We start from the raw sequence: 22,710 nt of genomic DNA, 5'->3' as shown, positions 1-22,710 counted from the left end.
GTATACTAAATGAAAACCATATGACTATCCTTCAACTCATTCCAGAATTAACAAACCCTGACATTATTCAATATCAGCTTCAGGTCTTTTTTATAAAGTAACCAATTAATATGCATACAGAAGGAATCTTTTTGTGTTCCCCTCACTTCTTGTTCTAGCTGTCCTAGTGACAGCATTATGTAGAATGTGACGGTATCCCCCATGCATGGCTTTATATTATGTGTGTATTCATACACATCTATAGGATGAAAGGCATTAACCATAACAGCTATCAGTTTGGGAATGGAGAAGTAAATTGTGACATAACAATGTAGTGGATTACTTTCTGCTAGTTAAGATCAATGAAGTAAGACTAAATACATCGATATTAATAAAAAAAAATACATAAGGATGCCAATTGTAAGTGACATGTGCAGTATGTTTTGGTTTATAGAAAGCGTTCATAATGCAAACTAATGCATTTGTTTATGGAACAATAATACTAATTATAGTGAGAGTTGTAGCAGAATAACATATACGAAGTTCCTGGGGAGGGAGAAGAATCAAGGTTGTGCAAATACATGATGTGGGCACTTCACATATAGCTGTAAATTTTATTGCAACAAAGATACCTACAATGAGAATAGTGAAATGTATGAACATGATAAATTTGATTGATGGATACCAAGCGCTTCATTCTTATCTCTGTACTTTTATTTCACTTGAATAACTCTTAATAAAAATACACATATCAATGTAGGATCAAAAAATACTCAAAATTTTCTCCTTCTATAGACTTTTTGTTATACAAAATTTTTTTCACTAGGTTTTCATTATTTGTATTGATTCATATATCTGATTATTTTTATTAATTAATTACTATATATTTGATCATATGTCTATGTCAAATGAATATTGATATCATTGATGTTTCTTTTATTCCTTTTCCACAGGATAAAGGTTCTCAGCTGGAGTTTTCATTCAGAAACTCTTCCCTGAAATTTGCAGTTATCATCTAGTGATATTGTCTTTTTCAGTTTTCTTTCCTCAACTTGCCCCACCCTATTACTTTCTTCTGAGGAGTGAAACTTTCCAGGATCTGTAGTTCATGGAAGAATAAACAAACACAATAGGAAACGTCAGTGAGGGTACCAGATGTGGAGTGCTGTGTTGGATGCCATTTCTCCATTCTTTTCTCATCATTGCGACATTCCCATAAGTTTTTAAGACAGTTCCCATTATACAAATGAGGACATCAGCTTTTTAAGTTACAAGAACAATTGAACAATTTTCCTCATTCACTAAGCAAGTCTGGGTTAAATTCAGAGTGTCTGAGTCTACGTAATACACCAAATGATAAAGGCTGTCACGGCCACACCTTTTTCCCCTTTGAGAGGGAGCACCACTGATTTACAGAGATAATCCTGTTAGGACACTTGCTTGGCTTACAGGTAACATCTAAGTCTCTTAACTTGTAGCTCTCTGTCTTTCAAGGAGCACAAGTTGAAGCTATTTTCGTCTGTTTTCTTAGGAGCCTATGCGTTTTATTCTTTCTCTCATTTAGACTTTTTTGTAATGATGTGCCCTTTCTCACCTTAGGAAAAGAAATTTCCTTAAGATGAGACAGAGAATATCATTGACGTAGTTTTCCATCTTATCTTAGAATCCACTGTTAATGCAATTGAGTCACATTTCCATGGGAGAGTCTTATGAACTTCAAGTTTATGGGCAACTTTTTCTAATTTTGCTCATGTGCAGAGCATATACTTGGATGGATGCCATGCACCTGCCACAGAATACTTCATGGGTGGAGGTGGACAGACCTTGTAGGGAAGCAAAATTTTGAGGCATTGTTCAGGATGAAACAGTACCATTTTAAAGGGGAAATATGAAATCTGAATGATGGTTTAGGAATGTTAATTCTGTACTATCTAGAGGCAGTGACAGAGATTAGTCAAGTGAGTCAATTCAGCAATCAGATGATTTGATCTCAGACCCATTCTTTGCCATGAACTCACCTTGTACATTGTGTCCATGACATAACATAACTTTACCTAAATTTCCCTGTGGATAAATAGAGAGATCGTATGATCAAACTCCTCCGTAATTTCACAAGCTCCTCAGATGACTCTGAGGAATAACAAATTGGGGACCAAACTCTAAAAGAAAGATTTATAACTTCATTCTCGTTTTTCTGTTTGCTTGAAGGCAAGGAATATTTCTGAAGGAAACATCATGTCTTATTCTTCGTTTCAGTCTGAGGACTTGGCATAAGGTGGCAAACAGAGTTGGTGATCAATGAAAAGAAGATCCAATAAAGGGAGAGGAGAGAAGAGGAAGAATGGGAGATGAAGATGGAGGGACAAATTAGCAGAGGGAAAGATTTGAATATTCTCTTGGGTTCACAATATTGAGTTATTTTTCTTTATATTGAGCAGTGTCTCAAACTTTAGCATATACCAAATACACCTGGAGCGTTTGTTAAAACTTACATTGCTGGTTCTCACCCAGTGTTTACCAGCAGTAAGTGTGGAGTGGTAACACAATTATTCATTTCTAATAAGTTCCCAGTTGATACATCTGCTGCTTATCCAGGACATTTCATTTCATATTCTTTTCATCCCATCTTTTCCATCAGATTCATCAACATGGCAGCCAGAAATCACACATGTGCTCCAGAATTCCTTCTTTTGGGATTGACAGATGATCCGGAACTTCAGCCCCTCATTTTCTACCTTTTCCTGTCCATGTACCTGGTCACCGTCCTTGGAAATCTGCTCGTCATCATGGCTGTCATCTCTGACTCCCACCTCCACAGCCCCATGTATTTCTTTCTCTCCAATCTTTCCTTTAATGACATCTGTATAAGCACAACCACAATCCCAAAGATGCTGCTGAACATACAAGCACAGAATCAAGGCATCACTTATACAGGCTGCCTCACCCAGATTGTCTTTGCCCTGGTTTTTGGCATATTTGAGAATTTTGTCCTTGCAGCAATGGCCTACGACCGCTATGTGGCCATTTGTCATCCACTCATGTACATGGTCATCATGAACCCCCGACTCTGTGTCCTGCTGATTCTTCTCTCTTTCTCTCTTAGCATTGTAGTTGCCTTGCTAAATAGTTTGATGGTGTTACAGTTGTCCTTCTGCAAAGACCTGGAAATCCCTCACTTCTTTTGTGAACTGGCTCAGGTTCTCAAGTTTGCCTGTTCTGATACCCTCATTAATAACATCCTGATATATTTTACAACTAGCTTATTTGGTATTCCTATGTGTGGAATTATTTTCTCTTATACTAAGATAGTCTATTCCATTTTGAGAATGCCATCAGTGAATGGAAAGTATAAAGCTTTTTCTCCCTGTGGTTCTCACCTCTCTGTTGTGTCCTTATTCTATGGGACAGGTTTCATGGTGTACCTCAGTTCTGCTCTTACTAACTCTTCCAGAAACACTGCAGTGGCTTCAGTAATGTACATTGTTGCCCCTCAAATGCTGAACCCCTTCATCTATAGCCTGAGAAACAGGGACATGAAGGGAGCCTTCAGAAAACTCATCAGTAGGACACATTCTCTTCTTTGTTTCTACAATGGGTCAAAGTGACAGAAGTACTGGGTGAGCCAGAATGTTTTATTCTTGCATCATCAACTTCTTTTAAATGACTCGATAGTATAACAGGTAATTGAATTGTAACTTGGGTTTGAAAACTAACCTGCTGTTTCTATAGCTCTGTGGTGTTTTAAAAAACGAATTCCATTCCCTAATCTCAGTGTCTTTGGTGGTGTCCTTAGAAGCTGACTTGAGGCAAGGGTTATACTGATATTTTTTGGGACATCAGAAGAAGAAAATTGGGAGAAGTCAGATAGTTCAGGATTAGGATCAAAGAAGTCTGTGGTCACAGCAGAGACTTGATTCTGTCTGGTCTCTGGGTTAGCACCTTGTGAATTGCACCCCAGAGACAAGCCTACTGTGAGACATGGGAGAAGCTGTTGTTTCATCCTCCAATTCCTTAAATCCTGAGACCTGGCAGTGGTCAACAGTATCTGTGCCAGACAGCATCAACATCCACTATACTAATTTTTACCATCTATAAGCTTTCTATGGCGTGATTATCAGTGGTTGGAGATTATCATGAGACCTTTGATCTTGATCTGTGAGAAAGCCATTGTTTCTGCTAAGAGAAAGTACCCCTGACAGGGATATGCCAAAACAATAAAGCTAGGTATCTTTCATTACAAGGACTACAGAGATAGGGAATGTAGAGGAAATTTAATTTACTGCTCCATGGTGTCTGTTTCCTGGGGCCAGTTCCCCTCATGGACCCGGATGGCTGCAACAGATACAAGCATCATAGCTAGACATGATGACCAGAGAAAGAAATATGACTCTTCTCCCCTAGTTAACGCTGAATGGAGTCATCCAAAATATATATCTTTCAGTCCCTTTACCATGAACAGGATCATTGGTTATCTTATTCTGGCATCTTATTTGCTTTTAAAACTTCTTATTGGCTTATTTGTAAGAATGTCTCTGAGTTTTCACATTTCTCCTTAGTCGTCTGATCTTGTCTTTCTTACTCATCTCTGGTGGAGTCCACACAGAGATCCTAATTGAATAAAATTAATAGTATCATTGATCTCTTAGATCATTGGCTGCACTCAGGGTTATAATGCATACATTTTTAAGGTGTCTTTATGAGGAATGTTATTCTATGGAGAACTACTTTACTGTGCAAAGGAGATTTGGAGTGCAAAATAGGAAAGGAAAAGGAAAAGTTAGCAAATTAGGTAGATCACATTTCTCATAATCTCAAAATTTCAAAGGATGATCTCTTTGGGTGTGAGGGTGTAAACAGTGGAGGTCTCAAAGGAGGATCAAAGAAGTTGCTGGAGAGCCTTCTGTTCCAGTCATCATTGGAGGTTGAGGGGGTGGTTTTATTTCAGCACTACATGTGGGATACAGTTCCTGCCTGGGAATCATGGTACCTCCTAGTGCAGAGTTTCCTGCATTGATTTTAACAGAACACGTGTAGACTTGAATCACCTGGGGCCTTTGCACATATGACAGGTTCCCAAACCTCCCTCAAGAACTATTGCCTTTGAATCTCGACAAAGGCATATGAGGAATAAGTCTTTTCAACAAGCACTCAGTGAGATTCTGATGATCTCTGAAGTCTGAAGTGCATTAATTCAATATTAAAATAATATGGAGAATGAATTTAGAATTAGGAATATGGGAAGCCTTTCTTAATTTTACTTTTTAATATAATATATACTAACAAGTGCATTAAATCTATCTGTAGCTCTGAAAGAATAGTAACATAATAAATACACATTTTTCTATCTGGGGGATAAAAATAGAGCAATGCCATTGTCATCTAATCCACCCGAAGCATCTCCCACTCACATCACTCTGTCCTATCAAGTAGCAAATATTATCTTGAATTCTGTACTTATTTTCTTTTAAATTATTCTTTTAGCTTGAATTCTAGGAAATTTACTGTATTTCATCATATCTGTCCTATGGAATGGTTAATAGATTTTAACATCATTGACATCACTCTGTTTGTATTTCTGTCCAATTTATAAATTTGTCTGTTTTCTTACTTGTTAAATCTTAATATATGAATTTTGCATCTTGATTGTTTTCCTCTTATTGCCCTTTTCAGGTTCAATCATGTTGTTCATAGTAGCGGTAACTAACTCATTTCTAATACTCTGGATTTTTCACATTATTTATGATATCTAAAGGATAGATGTCCTTTCTGATACTGATGAAAATTTTGTTTCTGTGTAACCAGTTTTCTGGTGTTAGGGATAAACTTGTTTAAATATTCTCTTATATGTCTTCTGGTGGAAATGAAAGAGTGTTTTATAATTGAGATGGAAATATTGGACATAAGAGATAATCTTTTCTCTATGAGTACTTCTAAAGAATTTTCCTAAGTCATTGAACAAATTTACATATATTAGAAAGTCCTGAGGATCCATATCACTGCCATGATATTTTAAGTATATTAATAATCTAAAGGGTGTAAAATGATTTCATTAATTGTTATGACTTATTATTATATGGTTGATAATTTTTTCAGATATTTATTTTTTGCTCTTTTAAATATCTGTGGTACTTCTATTGAGCTGTTTATTTTTTTTCTTATTGATTCACATGACTTCTTTATATTATCAGAATATTACTCTTAGTCAGTGATAAGCACTGAAAATTTCTTTTTAAGTGGGTGTCTTGTTTTTGGATATCTTTTGTTTGTTTGGGTTTTTTTTTTTTTTTTTTGGATGAACACAAGTGCTTAGTTTTAATGTAATTGAATTTGCCAGTGCTTTCCATAATGGCTTGTACTCAATAGGTCTTGTTTATGAAACCCACTGTTACTTCAATATGAAGGGTTTACTCTTTTGGCTTTTACATTTGAAACAATATCCTTCCTGGTGTTAGGGAAGAGGGAGAATCTCCCTCAGCCATTTCCCTTAAGGTTCTTATGGCTGGCCAAATAATTAAAAAAGCAGGTTAGCAGGAGAAAATCAAACAAAGTTTAACAACATATATACATGGGAGAAACTCAGGAAGAGAACTGAGCAACTCTTCATTCTGACTAAGCTGCTCATTTAAGTATTTTTAGCTAAAGACACGGAAGGTGTTGTGGGAGTAGTGGTTTGGGTTTTCAGAGGGGAAGAAGACAATTCACATGAAGATGGAAATGCAAATGTTTGTCTGAAAACTCTCTTCAGGGCCACCTAAAGAATGTCACCTGGGAGAGACAGAATTTCTGGTAAGATGGGCCTGGTGCCTTTCCTATCACAGCACCTTTTTTTACATTATACTACAGCCATCATATAGTAGTGGCTCCTTCATGAAACAGGTCTTCTGTCTTAACTTCTTTAGGCAGTTTGGGAGGGGAAACTCAAATGTTCGTCCTGAGTCTTCTGAGCCTTTATTGTCTTCAGCTTGAAATAATCTGCATACCAGAGTGGTGCATCTTGGGGTGGCCTGCTCTGAACGCCATCACTGGGATTTAGTTTTGCCTTTGATGTGAGGCAGGAATCTAATTCACTTTTATGTCCTTGCATAAACCACTCATTTATGTGTTGCTCTCTGTCTGGGCTCTATCTTCCAATCTTGTCTTGTATTAACCTCTGTGTTAATATGGCAGGTCTTAATTGTTGTAGCACACCAGTCAGCTAAAAACCAGTTTATTGTGGTAACGAAGAAGTCCCAATGGCTGTCAGTTATAGTCACAAGGTGTGTTGTAATACAATTTGACTGCTTCTGTGACAACTCACAGTTTACTGTAACAATATTGATAACCACTGAAATAATTTCAACCAATTGTCCATAATACGGGAAAAATATATCAAATCCAGTTCTTTGAGACTAGAAAAGTTGATAGTGACAGTCTATAAAGTGATTAAAGTGCTTGATACACGTTTAGTCTATTTTTTATTGTAGTAAAATATGTGTAACACAAAATTAGAAATTTTCTTGATTTTTATGGGTGAAATTTGGGGCAAAATTACGTGCACAATGTTGGGCAATCATCACCTCTATCTGTTTCACAACTTTTTCATGAATCAAATAGAAATCTGAAGCTATTCAGCAATAACTTTTCATTCTAATGCCACACAACCATCCCTTTGCAACCTATAGTATACTTTCTGTCTCTATGAATTTTCCTACCCTAAATATTTTCATATAGGTGGAATCATAAAAAAATGTTCTTTTGTGTCTGGCTTATTTTCTCTATCATATTGTTTTGAAAGTTCATCCATGTTTTAGCATGTTTCAGAACTTCATTCCATTTTATGGCTGAATAATATTCCATTGTGTATATACATTTACCACATTTTCTTTATCCATTTATTTGTTGATCGACACTTGGGTTCTTTCCACATTTTGGCTATTTTGACTAATACTGCTATGAGCATTGATGCACAATTACCTGTTTTTGCCCATGTTTTGAATTCTTTGGCTCTATACCTAGGAGTGGAATTGCTGGGTCTTAAGGTAATTCTATGTTTAGATTTGAAAAACTTTCCAACTGTGTTCAAATCCAAATTCAAAAAGCATACGTCATTGGAATTTGTTCTGTATAATATTGTTATGGCTAATTCAGCCCCCTGCAATTCCATGGTATTTGAGGATTAGTTTTTTTCTGTATCTACACAAAAGGCATTTTCCATTTCTATACAAAAATAATATTGAGAGTGATTGCATTGAATCTCTAGGTTCCTTTGCATAGCATTGACACCTTGACAATGAAGTCTTTCTACCCATAAACATGGGATATTGTTCCTTTTTTTTATGTCTTCAATTTATTTCAGGTTTTAGTTTTTTTCATGCTTTTAGTTTTCAACGTACAAGTCTTACACCTCCTTGGTTAAATTTATTCCAACATGTTCCATTATTTTAGATGCTATTTTCAATGGAATAACCTTCTTATATTCCTTTCAAATGTGTAAAAACATAACTGATTTTGGTATGTTGATCATGTATCCTGCAACTTTGTGGAGTTGCAAGAAAAGCGCAGTAGCTTTCTTGTGGATTCTTTGTTGTTTTCTATATATGGGATCATGTTCCTGTGGATAGATGTAGTTTTGCTTCTTCATTTCCAATTTGGATGCCTTTTATTATGTTTTCTTGACTAATAGCTCTGGGTAGAATTTCCAGTACAGTGCTGACCAGCAGTGGTGAAGTAGGCTTCCTTGCCTTGTTCCTGATATTAAAGAGAAAGTTTTCAGTCTTCCATCGAGTATGACATTAGCTGTGGGTTTTTCTTAGGTATCCTTTACCGTGTTGAGAAATTATCCCACTGTCTCTAGTTTTCTGAGAGTTTTTACGGTGAATGGGTCTTGGATTTTATGAATTTCATTTTTCTTTACCAATTGAGATGATCGTCTGGTTTCTCCTTTGTTTTATTAATGCAATGTATTACATTGATTGATTTTCTTACCAACTACCCTCGAGTTCTTGGATATATACCATTTGCTTATGGTAAGTAATCCTTTTACTGTGGAGTTGGATTCAGTTTGTGAATATTTTGCTGAGGAGTTTTGCATCTGTATTCATCAGAGATATTGCTTCATAATTTTCTTTTCTTGTGATGTTTTTACATGGCTTTGTTATCAGGGTAATGCCAGCTTCATAAGATGATTTAGGATGTGTTGCCTCTCTTGAAATTCTTTGGAAGAATTTGAGGAATATTGGTGATAATTTGTATTTAAATATTTAGTAGAATCCACCAGTCAAACAATGTCATCATGGGATTTTCTGTGTTGGGATGATTTTGATTATTGATTCAAGCTCCTGGTTCCTTATTGATCTGTTCAGATTTTCTATTTCTTCATGATTCAGTCTTGGTATGATGTATGTTTCTAGGAACTTATCCATTTCTTCTAGGTTGTCCAATGTGTTGGCATATAATTGTTCATAGCAGTCTCTTCTGATCCTTTGAGTTTCTGTGGTATCAGTTGTAGTATCTCTTCTTTCATTTCTGATTTTATTTAGTTGAGTCTTCTCTCTTTTTTTATTAGTCTAGCTAAAGGTTAGGCAATTTTGTTTATCTTTTCAAAAAAACCAGTCCTTAGTTTTGTTGATATTTTCTATTGTTTTCTGTTCTCTATTTCATTTATTTCTGTTCTTACCTTTGTATTTATGTGTTCTTCAGTTTTAAAGGACAGTTTCCTGGGTAATGTATTTTTGTTTGTCCATTTTTTTTCTTTCAATATTTCATATACATCATCCCATTCTCTACTGGTTTACAAGGTTTTTGCTGAGAAATCTGCTAATTACCTTATGTACTTTCCCTTGTATTTGATCAACCTCTTTTCTCTTGCAGCACCACCAGTGATGAGGGACTAAGAAACACAGTGTGACGTCCAGAGCTGGCAGTGTGCATGCACTCTGCTTTAGGTGCTGGCTGAAGTCTCTTCCATGGTGTTACAAGTTGGCTACAGACATCTGTACGGTGGTGAGGGTCACGGCCATTGGCTGGTGTCAAAAGATAAAGTGCAAGAGTTCGAGGCTCTATGCTTGTGTGTGTACAGCTGTGGTTTCTGGGGCTAGTGGTATGCATTTGTGCCACTTCAGGGATAGCCATGGGGGTGGAGGCCAGTGACAGGAAATGGGTTAGCTGCATGCATGTATGCAGCTGAAGGGACTGCGACCAGCTGCTGGTATGTGCTCAGTGTCCATGCTGGGTTCCAGGATCAAGTCTCCATGGTAGTGGGTATGGGGTGGCACACAAGCTGTTGGAGTCTTTGAAGGCCAAAACCTGTGAGATTCTTAGTGACAAATGCTGAGAGGAGACTGTAGCAGCTAAGCTGGCTGTTGGTTTTCTCAGTGATGAAAGTTTCCAAGTTCCTTTGTGAAACAGGCAACTGAAGTTTGCAATGGTGAACACTGGATAAACAAAATATGGTATATACATACAATGGAATATTATTTAGTTTTAAAAAAGAAGGACATTCTGACACACTCTACAAGATAGATGAATCCTGAGGACATTTACTTGTAATCTTATGGTGGTGGAATCTAGAAATCATACCGATACTCCAGAATTCCTTCTCCTGGGATTGACAGATGATCCAGAATTGTAGCCCCTCATCTTCAGCCTGTTTCTATCCACGTACCTGGTCACCAACTCAGGAAATCTCCTCATCGGTCTGATGGTGTTGCCCCTGTCCTTCTGCAAGGGTCTGGAAATCCATCACTTCTGTGAACTTGCTCAGGTCCTCAAGGTCACCTGTTCTGGTACACTCATCAATAACATCATAATTTGAGAATTCAATCAGCATGAGGAAAGCTCAAAGCATTTTCGACCTGTAGGTCTCACCTTGCTGTTCTGTCCTTGTTCTATGGGACAGCTTTTGGTGTGTACGTTAGTTCTGCAGTTACTGACACTCCTAGGAAGACTGTAATGACTTCTTCAGTGATGTACATTGAGGTTCCTCAATTGAGGAACCCCTTCATCTACAGCCTGAGGAACAGGGACCTGAAGGGATCCTTGAGCAAACTCATTGGAAGCAGACCTTCTTTTTGTCAATGTGCCATCGACTTTGGACTGGGGTTACTAGAATGAATCAAAGTGACCAAAATCCTGGGTGAGGCAGAATGCCTGATCGTCCATCTGCAAGTTCTTCCTAAATGAGTAGATAACACAATGGCTGAGAAAATTTCAACTTTGCCTTGAGTCATGATGTTGCTATTAGTCTTGTTCTGAGATGTTTAACAAATGATGTTAATTCTCTAAATTCAATTTCTTTGCTCAGATTCTTTAGAAGCAGAGACTGATGCAGGGGTTCTAGTTTTAGTGATTTTTTTTTAACTCTTTCAGTTGAAGGAGGTGGATAGGGCAGGGAAAAAATTGAAACAAGGTTGTGGGCAAATCTAGAGGTTAGCTTCCACCTAATCCCATCATAGGGCCATGTCAATTGCATCCCACAGTTAGGCTTAGAGTGGAGCAAGGGAGCCAACCTTTCATTTCCCAATTTACTAATTAGTGAGACCAGTCACTGGTAAACCATATCCGTCTGAGGCAATATTAGCATCGACCGTACTCACTTTCATTATCTATAAAATTGGCATAATTAGATTATATCACTGGTATGAGATGATTATGACATAATTGACTTCATCCATGAGAAAGCCTTCAGTTGTAATAATAATAAGAAACTCCACATTCAGTATGACCAAATATTAAAAGAGTTATCATTTATTACAGGGACTTCAGAGATAGGAAATGTTTAGGAAGAGTAGGAATCCATTCAGTTCTACATGAAGATTCTTTGTCTTAGGACTGGTTCTAGTCAGGGTCACCAGGTGGTGGCAGCAAATGGAGGTGTCATACTCAGACATGATGCCCAGAGACAGAAATATGACTGTCCATCCCTGGGTAAGTTGTTGATAGATCTTTCGATGGAGTTAACCAGAGAACATCTCTGTAGTGAGTTGAATGTTGGCCCTCAAAATGATATGTGTGCACTCTAATCTTCCTACCTGGTAAGTGTTAACTTATGACAAAAAGATGATTGTGCCGATTTGGAAAAGGGTATTTACGGAGGAGCTTATTCTGTGTTATCTGGGTGGACCCTAAATGTAATTACATGTATACTTTTGAGATAGACAGAAGTGGAAAGGACACAAAGAAAAGGAAGAGACAATGTAGCCATATAGACAGAAACTGGATTGATTCTGCCAGCATTTGCTTATTCTTGTCTTATAAGACTGTCATTATCGTAAGACTCTGATGCATCTCTCTAGGACCCAGTATATATCTATATACAATTTACTATATGAGTTTGATTCCTTTTCACCTTGTTAAATTTTAAATTAATGAATAAATTCTTTGTGTTGGTTTTTATTCCCGTGATTGTGCTTCTGATATCGGTTGTTCACGTTGTTGTGTTTAGCAGTTATTTATGTATTTTCCACGTTCTCTATTTTTATACTATATATGGTAACATTAAAAATAGCAACATTTGGAGTTTTAAAAAATATTTTATTTGTTTTTCCAGCTTTATTGAGGTAGAATTCACAGATAAAACTATACAATTTAAAGTGTAAAATGTGATGATATAGTGTATGTATCCATTGTGAAATGGTTACCAAATCAAATTAATTCACACATCAATCACTTCACATAGTTACCATGTATTTTGGTTAGAACTCTTCAGATATATTCTCTTCACAAATTTCAAGTATATAATAGGGTTTTATTAAGTACATTCACCATATTGTCCATTAGATTCCCCAGAACTTAATCATCTTATAACTTAAAGTTTGTACCATTTGACCAATATCTCCCATTGCCTCAACCCCCCAGCACCTAGCAACCACTATTCTACTCTCTGTTTCTATGAGTTTGACTTTTTTTTTAAGATTCCAAATTTAAGTGACACCATACTTGTTTGCATTTGTCTTTCTCCGTTGGGCTTATTTCATACCATTATGTCCTCTGAGTTCATTTATGTTTTTACAAATGGCAGAATTTCCTTTTTTGTGGCTAAATAGTAGTGTGTTGTGTATGTGTGGCTAAATAATAGTGTTTTTTCCTATACACACCAAATTTTCTTCATCCATTCATCCATCAATGGACATTTAGGTTGTTTCTTTATCTTGGCTAATGTGAATAATGCTGAAATGAAAATAGGACATCAGATATCACTTCAGAATACTTAGTTTCCTTTACACATAATCACAGAAGTGGGATAGCAGGATCATACGGCAATTCTATTTTTAATTTTTTTAAATTGAGGTATAATTGACATATAGCACTATACTAGTTTCAGGTGTATAGCATAATGATTCGATATTTGTACACGTTGCAAAATGATCACCATGATAAGTCAAGTTAACATCTGTCACCATACCTAGTATACATAGTTACAAATTTTTTTCTTGTGATGAGACCTCTAGGATTTACTCTCTTAGGAACTTTCAAATATTCAATTCAGTATTATTAACTATAGTCACCATGCTGTACATTACATCCCTATGACACTTATTTCATAACTGGAAGTTTGTAACTTTTGACTTCCTTCGTGCATTTTGCTCACCTCCCACTCCACACCTCTGACAACCAACAATTTGTTCTCTGTATGTATGAGCTCAGATTTTTGTTCTGTTTGTTTTAGATTCCACATATAAATGAGATCATATGATGTTTGTCTTTCTTTATTTGACTTATTTTACTTAGCATGGTGCCCTCAACGTCCACCCTGTTTGTCACAAATTGCAGGATTTCCTTCTTTTTATGGTTGAATAATATCCCATTATATGTATAGCATATTCTTTTGTTAATTATTTTATTGAGGTCATTATGTTTTATAATATTATGTAATTTCAGGTGTACATTATTATTTATCAGTTTCTGTATAGGCTGCATCACGCTCACCACCAATAGTCTAACATTTTTTTTTTTTTTTGGTGAGGAAGATTGGCGCTGAGTTAACATCTGTTCTCAATCTTCCTCTTTTTGCTTGAGGAAGATTATCCTTGACCTAAAATCTGTACCAATCTTACACTATTTATGTACATGGGATGCCACCACAACATGGCTTGATGAGCAGTGCGTAGGTCTGTACTCAGGGTCCGAAACCGCGAACCTGGGGCAGCCAAAGTGGAGCATGCAAACTTAAACACTATGCCACTGGGACGGCCCCCCAGAAGTCTAATTTTATCCATCACCATACATATGTGCCCCTTTATTCCTTTTGCCCACTCCCCAACCCCCTTCCCCTCTGGTAAGCACTAATCTGTTCCCTTTATCCATGTGTTTGTTTATCTTCCACAAACGAGTGAAATCACACAGTGTATTTCTCTGCCTGGCTTATTTCACTTAACATTAATCAATACCCTCAAGGTCCATCCACGTTGTTGAAAAGGGGACAATTTTGTCCTTTTCGTGACTGAGTAGTATCCCATTGCATATATATATACCACATCTTCTTTATCCATTCATCAGTTGAAGGACACTTGGGTTGCTTCCACCTCTCAGCTATTGTGAGTAATGCTGCAATCAACATAGGGGTACACAAATCTCTTTGAATTGTTGATTTCATATTTTTTGGATAAATACTTAGTAGTGGAATAGCTGGATCTTGTGAAATTGAGTAGAACCATCCCTAGGGCTAAGCTAACAAATTGGGAAATGAATGAGCCTTACTCTCCTCTTCATATACATTCCCTACCTCTGAAGTCCTTGTAATGACAGACAGCTTTCTTTATTGTTTGACCATATTAGAGATAGGAATTTTTTTCTCATTAGAACTGAAGGCTTCCTCACTGATGAAGTTCGAATGTCTCACAATTATCTGAAACCACTGAGATGATATAATTATGCCAAATTCAAAGACAATACAACTGAGTATAACATATGCTGATGTTGACTCAAAGGGATGTGGTTTACCAGGGACGGGTCCCAGGAGTTACTGGATTGGGGTATGAAAGGTGAGCTCCATGACCCACTGTAGGCTTAATGTTGGGTTTCAATTGACTTGTTCTTATCATGGGAGCAGGCAGAAGCCAACTCTAAATATGACAACAGTCATCCTTCCTGATTCCATCCTTTCCCTGCATTATCCATCTTCTACATCTATCCTTCTTCTGAGAGCCAGCCACCAAAATATCACTAAGACTTTAACCATTGCCTCATGTTCTTTTTGTATGAAACCTGAGAAAAGGGATTGAGGCAAGAATGAAAAACCTTTCTCAAACAAAACAGAACAACAAAAAAGAAAATTCAAGTTTCAATGTCAAGTTAAAATGTACTTGGTCATTACATTATCTAGTGATTTTGGAATAATTTGGTGACGGAAGAATCAGACTCAAAAAAAGATAAAGTTTTCCATGTACCACAAAAAGAACTGAAACATAAAATGGTAAGTGGGCTGGAGCCAGGTGGCTCTGCTGACTTCTCTTCAAAGATATTCAGATACTTGCTCTTTCAAGTATTGAGGATTCAAGAATGTATAAAGAAGTGAAAACATAGCGATGTACACCTGAAATTTATATAACGTCATAAACCAATGTTACCTCAATAAGCCATTAAAAATAAAAAAGAATGACACTGGACCCCCAACTTACACTAGACACAAAAGTCAACTCAGAATGGATTGAAGATTTAAATAAAAGATCTGAAACTAAAACTCTTAGGAAAAAATGTAGAGGGTAAGCTCTTTGACATTCTTTTTGGCAAAGAGTTTTCGGATTTGACACCAAAGTACAGGCAGCAAAGAAAAATAAACAGGTGAGACTACATCAAACTAAAAAGCTTTTGCATAGGAAAGGAAACCATTAACAAAATGACCTTAATTTGACAAACTCCTTTCTTTGCCAAATTCTTATTGGCTGATTGCCTCACCCTGAGAGACCAGGAGAATTATATGCTTTTCTCTCTACTTCTTTAAAATTTTCTTATATATGTAAGGTAAACAGCATGATGATTTTATATACATACAAAAAGAATTTTTTACTACGGTTAAGTTAATTAACATGTCTATCTCCTCACATACTTAAATATTTTTGCGTGTGGTAAAGGCACCTGAAATCTAACTGAGGTTAGTCCCCTGGCTATCATGACACCCTGGTTTACTTCCTTCCCCTATCTTATTCTCTGTCTGTCACTAACATTTCTCCTAAGAACATTCCCCTCAAAATCACTATAGAAAGAATCCCTGTCTCACGTTCTACTTCAATGGAAGCTGACCAAAAAATCAAGCTCAGGGAGTTCACATAAACTTCCAAAAATCCCAATGTTAGAGAAGACCAACGTCAGTGTTCAAACCTCACTTAAACTACCCGTGCTATTTTGTTATCTAACCATTATAGTTTAAGAACTTGGTGAAGGAAGATTCAGACATCTCAGTCACCCTGTATTCCTGTACTTTGACTCATTCTCAAAGCCCAAGTCCAAGCCAGATGATGCAATAACAAAAATAGAAATGTTCCTCAGATTAGTTTCCTCAAGGCTCCCTTCATGTCCCTGTTCCTCAGGCTATAGATAAAGGGGTTCAACATTGGAGGGACCACGGTATACATCACAGAGGCACTTGCAGTCATTTCGGAAGAGTGGGTGACTGCAGAACTAATGTATACACCAAAAGCTGTGCCATAGAATAAAGAAACAACTGAGAGATGAGATCCACAGGTAGAAAAGGCTTTATATTTTCCCCCAGCTGATGACATTTTCAGAATGGAGGAGACAATTTGAATGTAAGAAAAAATAATCCCAAGGAGAGGAACAGCACCCAATATGCTAGTCACTAAATATACCAGGATGTTATTGATGATGGTATGAGAACAGGCAAGTTTGATGACCTGAGCAAGCTCACAGAAGAAATGGGGAATTTCTAGGTCTGTGCAGAAGGACAGTCGCAACACCATTAGACTGTGGAGCAGGGCATCTGCAGTGCTTAAGATCAGAGAGAGTAGAATCAGCAAGCCACAGAGGCAGGGGTTCATGATGACCACGTACCTCAGTGGATGGCAGATGGCCACATAACGGTCATAAGCCATTGTTGCAAGAAGAAAGTTTTCCAAGCCTGCAAAAAGTAGAATGAAGCCAGCCTGGGTGAGACAGGCTGTGTAACTGATGGATTTGCTGTGTCTTTGGATGTTCACAAGCATCTTAAGGACCGTGGTGGTGCTGAAACAGATGTCAGTGAAGGAAAGGTGGGAAAGGAAGAAGTACATGGGTGTGTGGAGGTGGGAATCAGAGCCGATGGCCAGGATGATGAGCAGATTTGCAAGCAGAGTGATCAGGTATACGGTCAGAAAAAGTCCAAAGATGAGGGACTGCAGTTCTGGATCCTCGGAGAGACCCACGAGGAGGAATTCTGCTACACCTGTTTGGTTTTCTGAGTCCATATTGTTGATGACTCTGATGGGAAAAATACAGGTGATATAACCCATACCAGATGTACAAGGACCCCTTATTTTAGAAATCCTTGACATCTATATTGTGAATTGGAGTGACTATTACTCATCTTTCCCTTTCATTCTGCTTTTCTCTGTCTCTCTTCCTTCCTCAACCTCTATTGTTTCTGTCCTCTCTCCTACACTACCTAATTACCCAAATCTTATTTACTCACTTCCCACATTGTACCAGCTAATAGGAACAAAATACAAAACAACGGATGCCCTTTTCTTTGAGAATTCTCAAAAGCTTCAAATTAGCAAGCTGGGAAATAGAAATCAATCATATTAAATGTGAGATTTAGAGCAGACTTTCTCAAACTGTTCTTGCATCAGGATCAACTGGTGGGTTTGTTAAAACCTGTCTTGCTGGGCTCCACACTCACAACAGGAGATTGAGGAGATTGTACATGGGGCTGAAAATTTGCCTTTCTAACAAATTTCCAAATGCTGCTGCTAGTTGGGTTTTACTTGAGGACCACTGTTCTAGAATATAGTTCATTGTGGGAATGGAAAATCAACCCATCCACAGGTGGGAGCCGGATGAGCATAATTAGTGAGGCAACTGATGGCCTGACACATCAATTCTCTGCAAAGTGGTGTGTCCACGAGTTCAAGTCCATGACTCAGTTAAACCTCTTCACTTTCAATGAGTCATCAAAATATGTCCTTTTAATTTCCCATTTATATTTCAGTGTTTTATCATTGGGTTCTTATCACAAAACCCTTTCTATACTCATTGTAGTTAATCATGATATTAGCATATATCGTAAAATAATTATAATAACTATCATAAACTGCTCCCTTTCCCATTAACACATAAAGCACTATATTGCCATTCACAGTTGCCAACACTTTCATCATACTAACTAGTTTCATTCTCTCTAGTGACCTATGAATCAAGTGCTCCTACCATCCTCTTGTTTACCCATGACTTCATGTACAGATAAAGTTCAAGTGAAGTGAAGTTATGGATATCAAATACTTGACACTCTAGTAAGAGGTGGTGAATGGATTTGAACTCAGGCTTCCAGACTTTGGAGCTGAGCTCATACCACCAGGTGAAGCAAACACTGAATAGTATAAATTTAGGCATCCTGAAGGGCTGATCAGATTCCATTAATTGGCTTTTGAAACTTCCACCTGAAAGCCTCAAGTTCTTTCCCTGACTTTGAAAGTCTTCTCATCTCTGACCACATAGGTAGTATCTAGCAGATTACAGCATCAAAGCAGGATCCATGTCAGAACCTGAGATCAAGATTAGAATATGCTCCTGGAAACCTTAACCTGTTATATCAATCAGATTCTCTTTTCTCACAATATTAGAATACTAAAACAATCTTATAAGGTGATACATACAGTCCTCTTTTTTTTTTTTTCAAAATGAAGAATTGGAGGAAGGTTGAAATGCATAGGTGCTTGAAATGAATGAAAAAAAAATAAAAAGCAACAATTTGTTAGTGTGTTCAAAGAGGAATCCTGAGATGCAAAAGATGAAAAAGATGAAATCTACCAATACCAATGTCCAAGCTGCTTGACAAGTTGCTACTGTAGTAGAAAGAGGGAAAAAATTGCCAACCTCTCCAAAGAGGAAAAAAGAGAATTGATAATGGTATATCTCGATACCTGAAATGTCTTGATAATTGGGCGACTTAAAAAAATTGGTCAACATAAATGGCACCCTAGCACCTGGTAAGTGTGAAGTACATGTTATTGAAAAATGGTCATGACAATTAGATGAGAAAATGAGATCTTATTTTGGAAATTACTTACCTTTTCCAGGACAGACAAATAAACACCACCCCCCCGCCCGCCCACACAGCAGTGTATGAGATAAATACATGCACATTCTATTCTGTTTAACTGCCAATCAGGTTTCTACAACAAAGCAATAAAAAATACTACATACAAATTTAAATTTTAAACTAACAAGAGTCATAATTACCCTGTTAATAAGTAGTTACTTCTAAATCTATTTTTCCTGTTCTTTTCTCCCTTACAATGTAACTTGTTGAAATCTGTCCCTTTCTTCATTTCTTTCTTTTTATTAGGCCATGGAAGTAATTAATCCCTTGATACTCAGCAGTTCAATTGATTCCCTATTGCTTTTATTTTTTGACACCTCTGTCTTTGTTGTATAATAAGCAGATAATGTCAGGAAAACAAAACTGAAAATCAATCATGGAAGTTCGGATCATCCCCCTGTGTTTCTGTTAGGCTCCCTCAAATCTGGATCAGGCAGCCTGTTTACTGGCTATCAAAGGAATCCTTAGTTTATATACCAGGAATAAATCCAGGACACTCTTATGTCCTGTGTTATGATGAGTTTCTGAGAATATAGTCATTGGATCATTCAAAACAGGAAAGAGATAATTGGCTATGTCCTGGGTACATCGATGTATCTGGTAACTATTGTTAGGAACCAGTGACTTAGAAAAAGATGATAAAGAATTCTCTTATGTGAAGAAATTATTAGGGCTCTAATGATTGGAACAGATGTCTCTAGGTAAACTCTGCTTCAACAAGGAGAAAAATATGGGTCCCTAGGTTAATGAAAGCAAGTAATCATAATATATCAATCAAGGTTTTGACTCAGACATACCTGGACTTAATTCAAACTTCCACACTTGCTTTTTGAACAAGAAAGAAGTTTCAACTGTGCAAGAAGCCTCAGCTGCCTCGTTTGGGTTATGGGAACCACCATAAAACCTTATGGGAATGTTGCAAAGATGAGTAATAAGTAGACAAAATCACCAAGCACAGTGTTTGATATATGAGACACTCTTTATATTTCCTATAACGATTTGTTTCTGCCATGGACACAAGTGCATCAGCTGACATGGTTCTTTATAGAAGGGAAATGGTGGGTCGGGAAAAGTGAAGGGAGAGAGGGGAAAGAAAGAACATCTTTATTATGACACCTGTCAATTTCAGGGAAGAACGGATGTGCTGAATCTCCTGCTGGGAATCTTGCTTTTGTAGAGAAACAAGAGGAGTGAACAATCCAAATGAACATCAATGATTAATGGTCATTTCTCATGGACACAGGACAAAATGTACAGCAATTAAAATAAATAAATTAGACCTAGATGGATGAACACAAGTAACAAAAACTCCAAAGAGCAAAGTAAATTGCCTAACAAGACATCTAAGCATGATAAAATGTAAAAGTCTAAAATAACACTGATATTAACACTTTAAATTTTATAAAACTTTCAAACATAAAAAAGTACAGAGAAAGCAATGCAGTCCTGGGTATTCACCACTACGCATCGCTAAACTAAAGTATATTGCCATAATTGTATTAGATGTTTTCAAAGAAATAATACATATTTATTTTTCTGAATCCTCATCACTTTTCCTTCCTAAAAGAACCACTATACTGAACTTGGTATGCATTATTCCTCTGTGTTTGTGGTAACTGAGAATGATTCTATTCAAAAACCATGTTCTTGTTTTGAATTTTAATCATTACACATTGAATATGGGATTTTTCATTTGGTTTTTAAAAATGATACATTTAATGTCTTGATACATTTTTCCATCTGGGTCATTAAGTTTAACTACCTTACTTTATTCTAATATTTTATTATATCACACTTTATTTACCCCTTGTCCAACTGAGGGATATTTTCATTATTTCCTATTACATGCACACACACAAACACACACACATAATGTGTAAAACAACTTTAAATAACAATAGAAAACAACCAAATTCAAGACTGTAGTTGCCTCTGGGAATGGAGGGGAACATGAAAGTTATGCTATATTTATTCACATTATTTTTTCTTACTTTAAGAAAAGAACTCTCATAGCAAATATCAACATTTATTAATGCTGGAAGCGTTGACACATGCTTATCTGTTCTATTATTCTATGCTTTCCTGCCTTTTAAAATATTTTATAGATTACTATAGAGAAACAGGTAGACTAGTATGTAGTTTTGGGATCTGCCTCATTCTCCATTTTCTCTCTCTCAAAATACTCATGACCTGGAAACAGTGTCAAAACCAGAGATCTCTTCTAGAAAGTGGAATCATGAACCAGGAGTGGAACGGAAAGGAAAAGCTAGTCACACACCTCTGCCCCTTGCCAAAGATATTAAGGAAAATGTTAGAAAATTCTAAAAGATTCTTCAAAATTGAGCAGTAGATTGCTCTTGAGAATGGAAAAAGTCCCAGGACTTTTGAGTCAGAGTAGGAGATTATTAGAATGAGAGATGCTCGAGTATTGGTGCAAAGGTACAAGCAAATAAGTTCAGAAGATGATGGATCATTAAACAGGCATCTCAGAGGTGACCTACTTCTGCTCATCTTCTGCATGGATTCTCCTCACAGCTGCCCCAGATGGCCTGGTAAATAAGACCTGTCCCTATTTGCAAAACATAAAATGGAGGACTTCAGATTACCTGGGTGCCAACACCAAGGAATGAAATTCTGGTCTTCCCTGGATGTAAAGAAGAAAAATGGAAGCTCCGTTCTCAGGGAGCACAGAAAGACAGTGAAACACTGGGCTCCTGTGCAGAAATGATGGTCCCTGGCACTAGGCTCAGGTGTGTTGCATAACCACGTGGGCGCGGCTGTTGAGTGTGATGGTCACAGGCATATATTTGCAGTCTCAGTTTCCCCTGGGGTTTCAATATCCAAAGCTCCTCATTAGTCACACTCCCCTACTCTCACGTGATCACAGGGCAGCAGAAATCCTCGTGGAGCAAGGCTCAGAGATGAAGAACTTTGCTTTGGCTGATTCTCTCACCTTGAGAGATCAAATGTATGCCGTGTTATTCCCTACACTTTTCTTGGCTCACATCCATTTCAACTACCTTGCACACGTCAACACATCTTCCTTCTATGATTGGGTTCTACTCTTCCCATTTAAGGTATAGTTAAAGGCAACCGCGTCCTAACAATAATATCAGGAAGACTGATACTACATGTAAGCTCATAATACAGTTTCTATATATGGGTAGAAGTATATTACGTGCATAAATACATGTGACAAAATATGAATGTGCCCTAAAATGCAAATACTAAGGGCTAATTTGATGTATAGCTCATTGAACGTTGATTCTGCTTGTGCATATTGTATTTAGTTTCCAATATATTCTATATACTCAAATATAAAAGGCATTTATTCTCTTTATAGAATTTTAGAACCGACTTTCTCCCTTTTAATATTAGTTTCAAAATTCTTTTTTTTTTCCACATTATGATCCATGGGTTGAAATTATGGTTCTTGGTAATCAATATTGTTGCAGTAAATTACAAATTATCAGAGTAGCAGTCAACCTGGGATACAGCAT

At 37.0% G+C, this 22,710-nt stretch overlaps 2 protein-coding genes across 2 annotated transcripts; one reads left to right on the top strand and one right to left on the bottom strand.

Annotated features, from left to right (window-relative positions):
- Positions 1-2,627: 2,627 nt before the first annotated feature.
- Positions 2,628-3,584, top strand: LOC106802450 (olfactory receptor 7G2-like). Its single transcript, XM_014790416.2, has one exon. It carries the CDS (start codon positions 2,628-2,630, stop codon positions 3,582-3,584), a length of 957 nt encoding a protein of 318 aa, XP_014645902.1.
- Positions 3,585-16,439: 12,855 nt separating this feature from the next.
- On the bottom strand, positions 16,440-17,503 carry LOC101388344 (olfactory receptor 7G3-like). The gene has a single exon (XM_004434164.3). It carries the CDS (start codon positions 17,442-17,444, stop codon positions 16,440-16,442), a length of 1,005 nt encoding a protein of 334 aa, XP_004434221.2. The 5' UTR covers positions 17,445-17,503.
- Between the last annotated feature and the right edge of the window lie 5,207 nt (positions 17,504-22,710).

Source organism: Ceratotherium simum, chromosome 39 (genome assembly GCF_057802395.1).
Source record: "Ceratotherium simum simum isolate JZ-2026a chromosome 39, ASM5780239v1, whole genome shotgun sequence".
Taxonomy (NCBI): domain Eukaryota; kingdom Metazoa; phylum Chordata; class Mammalia; order Perissodactyla; family Rhinocerotidae; genus Ceratotherium; species Ceratotherium simum.
The sequence above is the reverse complement of the archived record's forward strand: the minus strand, read 5'-3'. Positions and strand labels throughout refer to the sequence as shown.

What these genes read in the sequence shown, in the direction of transcription:
- LOC106802450 (XM_014790416.2), top strand. Translation starts at nt 2,628, where the DNA reads ATGGCAGCCAGAAATCACACATGTGCTCCAGAATTCCTTCTTTTGGGA.
- LOC101388344 (XM_004434164.3), bottom strand. Translation starts at nt 17,444, where the DNA reads ATGTCAAGGATTTCTAAAATAAGGGGTCCTTGTACATCTGGTATGGGT.